This window comes from Neofelis nebulosa, chromosome 5 (genome assembly GCF_028018385.1).
Source record: "Neofelis nebulosa isolate mNeoNeb1 chromosome 5, mNeoNeb1.pri, whole genome shotgun sequence".
Classification (NCBI taxonomy): domain Eukaryota; kingdom Metazoa; phylum Chordata; class Mammalia; order Carnivora; family Felidae; genus Neofelis; species Neofelis nebulosa.
Genome location: NC_080786.1, coordinates 8,069,524 through 8,076,609, shown reverse-complemented (window position 1 = coordinate 8,076,609; position 7,086 = coordinate 8,069,524). Strand labels below are relative to the sequence as shown.

The 7,086-nt window shown below is 52.7% G+C and overlaps 1 protein-coding gene across 1 annotated transcript; it reads right to left on the bottom strand.

The window, feature by feature from the left end:
• Positions 1-4,071: 4,071 nt before the first annotated feature.
• On the bottom strand, positions 4,072-6,783 carry EIF1B (eukaryotic translation initiation factor 1B). The gene is made up of 4 exons (XM_058729489.1): positions 6,520-6,783; positions 5,395-5,558; positions 4,882-4,983; positions 4,072-4,474 (listed from the first exon to the last, which is right to left on the bottom strand). The coding sequence occupies exons 1-4, from the start codon at positions 6,548-6,550 to the stop codon at positions 4,430-4,432; spliced, it is 342 nt and encodes a 113-aa protein (XP_058585472.1). The 5' UTR covers positions 6,551-6,783; the 3' UTR covers positions 4,072-4,429.
• Between the last annotated feature and the right edge of the window lie 303 nt (positions 6,784-7,086).

The window sequence follows — 7,086 nt, the reverse complement described above, 5'->3', positions numbered from 1 at the left end:
TGGCCACAAGGGGGCGTTAAAGGGCTACACACTTGCCCCAATCACCTCCCCTTTTCACCTGCCCCTTTAATTCCCGGTCTCTTTAATAGCCCAACTCGCCCCTGCACCCTATGCGGTTTTATTTCAACAATCCTGGTCTACCAAGGAGGTCGCTAGGGGTTCCTGTAGTCCAATCTGAACATTGGGCTCACATTTCCTGTGTTTTTAACAAGTCGAGGGCAACAAAGAGCTGACAGTGGCCCTCAGTTCGTGATCAGGGAGTAGGTGGGCCTCTTGCCTACTTCAAATAGTCATGCTTCTCTCCAAATCCTTGGCGATGTCTTCTCCGCGGAATTTGTCATGGTTTACATGGATTAAAGTACTTTTTGATTCTATCTCCACTGCCGTGATGTTTGCTGTCGCGAGCACCTGGGGTCCTGATAAGAATGTGTGAAGGGGGGCGCCTGGGTGGCTCAGTGGGTTGAGCATCCAGCTTGGGTTCAGGTCATGATCTTGCTCAGGTCATGATCTTGCGGTTCATGGGTTTGAGCCCCGGGTCGGGCTCTGTGCCGACAGCTCAGAGCCTGGGGCCTGCTTTGGATTCTGTGTCTGCCTCTCTCTCTGTCCCTCCCTTGCTCATGCTCTGTCTCTCTCTCTGTCAAAAATAAATAAACATTAAAAAGTTAAAAAAAAAATGTGTGAAGGACACGTGGAGACAAACCTGAGGGTTACAGTTAGCCTCCTTTAAGACCGTTCTGTATGCCCAGAGGCCCCGTGAAACCCGCCAGGCTAGAGAAGAGAGCTTCAGCTGAAGCACCGTTTGGGGGGCTGAGATCACTTAGATTCCCCGTGAGGAATTTTGGCTTTGAACTTGAGTCCCCTTTTGTGCCTTGAATGAATGGCACCTATGTGTATACTTGCTTTTTGCATGAAAAACGTCTGTAGGTTGTTCATTCCCTTGAGATGAAGGCACCAACCACAATTCCAACCATGCCCTCAATTCATCGGGAGAACTACAGACCGCGGCAGATTTACCGCTCCCCCTGCTAGGTTCAAAATCAGACTGATGAGCCGCTCGGTGAGCTGCCTGACCCCCAGGCATCCTCACAGCCAAGGCTGACTTTAGCTGGGCATTCCAGTTCTGTGCAGGTGAGAGGCTCCCCACTGGCTGGATGGCATCGAACACGATGATGCCTGGATGAGGAGTATCCAAGGACAGTTGGAAATTCTCTCCCCTTTCCGGCACTAATTCCACTCTGAATGATTCTCCACGAGTGAGGAAATGCAGCCACTCCTCTGATTAATGGTGTTTCTTTTTCCAAGTTTCCATTATCCAGATGAAGGGAGTTAACGCCAACATGGCCACGCGAAAGGAGCTGTCAACGCTGAGGGCCCTTTACATGGTTTGACTCCTGCTTAATCGTAGCTGATTTGCTTGGTCCCTTGACCCCAGACAAGCATCGTGTCACCTGGCTACCGCCTGCCTGTCGAGCAAGGGCAGCTGGTTGCAATCCGCCGCAGATGAAGATTCCCTTGGTTTTCGTTACGGCAGGGCCATGCCTCCCTTGTTCCCCCACCAAGGAATTCTGGCTTGGTAAGGGGAATCCTCAGGAGCCCCAGTGGAACAACCCTAATGAGGTTGTGGGCAATCTGGTGAGGCTGGTTTTTTCACGAGCTACCCGTTCCTTTAGCTGGAGCCCAGCGGTGGCAGGTGGCACACAGACATCTATTCACGTTCTGTGTTTCTTACTTCCACTGCCGTGTGCCTGGGAAAAGAACTGTTCTTCTGTGTGAAGAGTCGCCCCCTTCCGAGGATGGTTGAGAACAGCCACTGTCACTTGAATCCTTTGTACCTGGAGCCGGGCGGCTTCTCCAGGCTTTCCTCTGCCTCAGGGCTTCTGAGATCTGAGGGCAGAGGACCTCACTGCTAGTAGCCCCTTCCTCCAGGCTGCGCCTCAACCAAAGGTTCGTTTCCTAAAGGCTTCGCCAAGACCTCTGCCAAGTCTAGAGGTTCAGGGACAAACGTCCTTGTCCTCTAGTCAGTATTTTCCATGTTGCCTCCTCAAAGTACAGACCACTTACGACACTGCAGATCTAAATACTCCCACACCAGAAGCACGAGGAAGTACGCCCCTTGGCTAGTTATTTTCGGTGCGTTTAAGACGTGATCTATTTTCCCTCCTCGGTTATACAATGCTGCCTAGTCCCTTTTGCCCCTGAAGCAGACAAGCACAGTTAGTCCTGGTCCTGTGCTTTTACGTACCTCTAAGGCTCTCAGAGAGCTTTTCCACGTGAGGGTGATGTTTATTCCAAGTTCATCCTTGGATGAAGTCTCGTAAAATTGCAGAAATCTGTAGCTCTTAGTTATGTCCTTTCTTTCCATGGCATCGCAAACACCAGAGAGGAAAGGGTACATGAACTGTTCTTGCTCGAAGGATGGGGATTGCCCTACAGGTGAGAAGTCCAATCAGGTATCTGGGGCTCACAGGCTAAAGGGAGGTCGAGAGAGGTGCTCCTCAAAAAAATCCAGTTTTGCTCAAGGTTTTTGATCCATGCGGTGGGAGTGGACTGACGCATTGACAATGGGAGAGCTTACCTATGGGAGCCAAGATGAGGTCCCTTTTCATCTGAAGTTTCCCTCCTCCCTTTTTTTTTTTTTTTTTTTTTAACATTTTTTTATTGCTGAGAGACAGAGCATGAGCAGGGGAGGGGCAGACAGAGAGGGAGACACAGAATCCGAAGCAGGCTCCAGGCTCTGAGCCATCAGCACAGCCGGACATGGGGCTCGAGCTCACGAGCCGCAAGATCACGACCTGAGCAGAGGTTGGATACTCAACCGACTGAGCCACCCAGGCACCCTTTCTGTGTTCAGTTTTAAGTCAATTCTCTCCTGGGCAATAGTTTGACTCGACTTTAAATACGCTACAATGAAAAGGCAACTCTGGAATGTACCTGTTAACTCAGGTTTCTGCTTTATCGTTTTCATAAACCGTTTCCACAGCACCTCTCAACTAGAGGTGGAATCGTTGTAAAATGTCACGGATAGAAAACTGAGGATTGCTCAGTGAAGCTGAAGAATGCTCAACAGCTTAATCTTCTTGTTCAAATTGTAGTTTTTCAGAAATGAGCTTGCTAAATCTGGCACCGTATTCTGGTATTCTCACTTAATAGGACCAATCTTAAGTAGTAACGGGGTGAGAAAGTGAGTCTATCACTTAGTGTCTTTAAAAGGTCAACTATGGGGCCCATTTTGCTTGTCCAAAAGCAGTCCCCTCAAAATAGGGGCAAAGGTTCAGCTGGTACAGAACTGGTGGCCCGCGTGAGACATCTCTCACATCATCATCAGGCCGGAGAGGACACACTTGCGGACGCACCTTGGCAAAATGGTTTCAAGGGCATGGCTTATGTAACCGAGCAAATTATTACCATCCACCATCCACAGTGGAGTGTGGAACTCGAGCTGCAAATCTATTTCTCACACCGTCCCCAATCCCCTGCGAGATCACCCACGGCTCTCACTTCCTGTGGCGGAACACATACCAAAGCCAAGACGCAGTGAAAGAACACGGATCTTCTGGCCCGGGAGCCCTGAGCGGGCACCCCGATGCCCAGCACTCCCGGCAAGATAATCTGCACCTCGTCTTCCATCTGTAGGACAGCGACAGCAGCCACCAACACTTGCAGGACAGCGCATGTGACTGAACTTATTTGGGGTCGGGAGCCTGCTGTGTCACCTGGACTTGGGGACAGACTCATGTGGGTAGTCCAGTAACAGCGATAAAAACACACAGAAGAATTCTACGTGCTAATACCTGGGAATTTAAACTGTACTTCCTGTTTTCAAACTTTACCACCCCACCTTCTGATAAATCTTGCCTCTGGCTGAGCTTATACTCCAGTTCTCATTCTCATCAGTAAGTCAGTAAAGGAAGAACACAGGTTACATAACAAAGGTGCCCCTCCGGCTTTGGGTTTAACAGCAGGTGAAAACTAAGCAGAAAGAACACTTGCAGAAGGAGAACTCCGACTCTGAAAGACAAAACCTGCGTATTTACTTGCTTAGATTTGGGAGCCTGACTGCTCACAAAAGGATTCAGAGATGTTTCTTTATTGGCAAGCTGCAACATACATGGTTTAATACAACAAAAAAGCATTTAATCAGGTGAAAAAGAAGCTGAACAATAAACAAATAAACACTCAAAACAAAATATTTTCCATTGGAAACATGTTAAGATGAATACTGGGTTTCGTTACCATCTTACTGCAATTTTCTTGTGTGTTACCAGCCTACATACCCCATGTTCTCTGCAACCATGCAGGTGTGAAGGGGAGTTTGAACGACTAAATACATGAAAAGTCCGTTTAGTGCAGAGAGTCATTTCACGAGGCAGCCACACCGGGTTTAGAGGACAAAATCATTCAAGAAATTCTCCACGTCTTCGGGTTCGTTTTAGAATCCATGAACCTTAAGCTGTTCCTCCTTGACAATGCCAACCTGCAAGACAAACGTAAGAGAATCGCTCTGAGGGATGCAGGACTTCAGCCCCAAGAAAACGTGGAGCCCCGATGATAAAACAATCGGGGTTAACAGTCTGTTGCAACACTGTTCCTCGTGGCGTTTACCGTTAGCAATTCAGTAGACGCGGACATACCTTGACGTGCCCCAAAACTGGCTGTGCAGATACAAGAACGGTCACGTCATTCGAATGACAAAATAAACCAAAAACGGTTCCGCTGCCTTTAAAGTACCGATACTGTCTTTCTCTCTCAGTTAACGGATTTACCTCACTCACGTGATTTTTTTTTTTTTTTTTTGAACGAAGTAGGAGATAATTCACATTGTCCTTGAATACAATTTTGGAAGCAATCTCAAGGTTGTACATAAAGCACCCAATCACTCACCTCCAGGAGAAACTGGCAAATGTTTTTTCTTTGGTCACCTTGAAGCTGAATAACCTCTCCGTACTCGGGATGCTCAATCACAGTACCATTACAGGCGAATTTCTGGAGAAGGAGATGTGTCACACAATGGAGTCAGATACAACAAGGAGGTTTCACTTTGCCCATTAAGACCAATATACCATTTGAGTAGAGCTGATCGTGTTTAGGAAACACGTTTGGTCTCCCCAACACTCCCAAATTGATTTGCAAGTGAATCAGCAGGAAACATACGGGCAATGATTTTACTTAAAACACCAAGAACTGAGTATTCCACATTTCGTTTCGTTTGAAAGCCATTCACATCTCAGTTCGAAATGGGAGGCCACCCATAAATGCCTGGGTGTTAATTACCAGAACCAACAGGCTTTCCCCAGCCCCATCCTTTTCGCCCACACCGCTGGAGTCGAGTAAGGGTGTCCTGCTCAGAAGCACATCAGTAGCTGTGGCTTAACCTTTCCTTCCCAACACCTTTACCTTTTTGAAAGCTTTCACAAGTTTCTTTTTGTCATAATCATCTGCAATGCCCTGGACAGTAGTCAGTGTCTTTCTGCCGTTCCGTTGCTGGATTCTTATATGAATGTAATCCTCAGTCCCTGCCGGGAGTAAGTCGTCACCCTTAGTTGCATCAGCAAAGGGGTCTGCAAAGGGACACACACAAAAAACGCCAAAGCGGAAGAATTACCTTCCAGAAAGTGATTCCCCGGTGTACGGCCCACTACGATCCAGGCCAGCGCCAAAGAAGGTTCTAGTGCCTCTGCTGTTTTTGCGGGTGGGGACGCGGCGGTGATGGGGGTGGGGCATTACCAAAACCCCCCGGCAAGGTGCTCTCGCAGAAAGAGGCACGTTTGAACGGCCGATGCCCCCCGACATCCGAACAGAAAACGCTATTCCAGGCAGACTTCTCGGGGAGCGTCGTCCTCTAACGGGGGGGGGGGGGGGGGGGGATTTCAAAAACACGATTTTACAGCTACGATAAAGACGTGCGTCATCTCGCCCACATTCTGATGACAACAGAGGCACTCGAACGTGCCCACCCCAAGCACTTAACCGCGGCCGCGTCTGCAAGCAGCGAAAAGGAGAAAGCTACCCACGTCCACGCACAAGCACGAGCACGGGTCTCCCCAAAGGCGTCATTTTACAGATTACTGCGCCCCGCCGGGGAAGCTGGACCGCGGGCCCGTGACCCATCGGAGGCCGCGACCCGCGTCTCCAGCCCGACGCCCGCCGGAGCCGCTGGGCATCGGCTCCGACCGGAGCCGAAGGACGCCGATCCCCGGGGGGCCAGGCCCCGCGGCGCCCCGCGAGCGGAAGGGCAGGTCCGGGCGCGGCGGGGGCAGGGCCCGGGCCCGGGGCTCCGCGGGGGGGGGGGGGGGGGGGGGGGGTGTCCCGGCGGCTGCGGCCGTCCTCGGGGAGGGGGTCGCCAGGGGCCCAGTCGCCATTTTCTGGGCGCCGAGACAAAGCCCCACTCGGGGTGCGGGGAGGGCGGCGGGGGGCGGGGCGGGGTGGTCCACGGGGCTGCGGGGCGGCCGGCGGCCCCGCCGAGGGCGGGCCGGCAGGCGCGCGGGGGGCAGCGGGCAGGGGGCGGCGGCCGGATCTTACCGAAAGATTGGAGGTTCTGGATAGTGGACATGCGATACTAGTGTGAGGCCGGTGAGGGGATAAAATTGCTGCGGGGCCCGCCCGGATCACCGAGTCTGGAGGCTGCAGTGGCGAGAAAAACGTAAATAACTAAGGAGACGCTTCGCTCCGGGGTTGCGACTCGGCTGGAGCAGCGGCGGCGGCGGCGGAAGCCGGGAGGAGGCAGGAAGAGGCGAAGGAGGAGGCGGAGGAAGAGGCGGCGGCCACGGAGGCGAGGACGCGAGAGAAGAGGCGGCGCTGTGGCTTCTCCCACAAAATGGCCGACGGAGGCTATTTAGCCGCGCCCGCCGCCCCTCCCTCGTGACCCGCCCGCGCCGGGCATCCTGGGACTTGTAGTTTTCTCGAGGCGGCAGAGCCCGTCCAGCCCGGGGCCCGGGGGGGCTTCCGGGACCGCAACTCCCGGCAGGGAGCACGCCCTCCAGCGCCGGCGGCCGGGCCGGGAGGGTACCGGGGGCTTCGGCGCCGTCGGGGCAGAGCCCGCGGGGTTCGGGGAGTTGGGGGGGGGGGCTGTGCACCCCGTGCCTCGCT

Coding starts and splice junctions, on each gene's coding strand:
- EIF1B (XM_058729489.1), bottom strand. CDS start 6,550: ATGTCCACTATCCAGAACCTCCAATCTTTCG. Junction 4,984..5,394: donor TTGTGAAAGCTTTCAAAAAG/GTAAAGGTGTTG, acceptor CTCCTTCTCCAG/AAATTCGCCTGTAATGGTAC. Junction 4,475..4,881: donor TTTGCCAGTTTCTCCTGGAG/GTGAGTGATTGG, acceptor TTTGTCTTGCAG/GTTGGCATTGTCAAGGAGGA.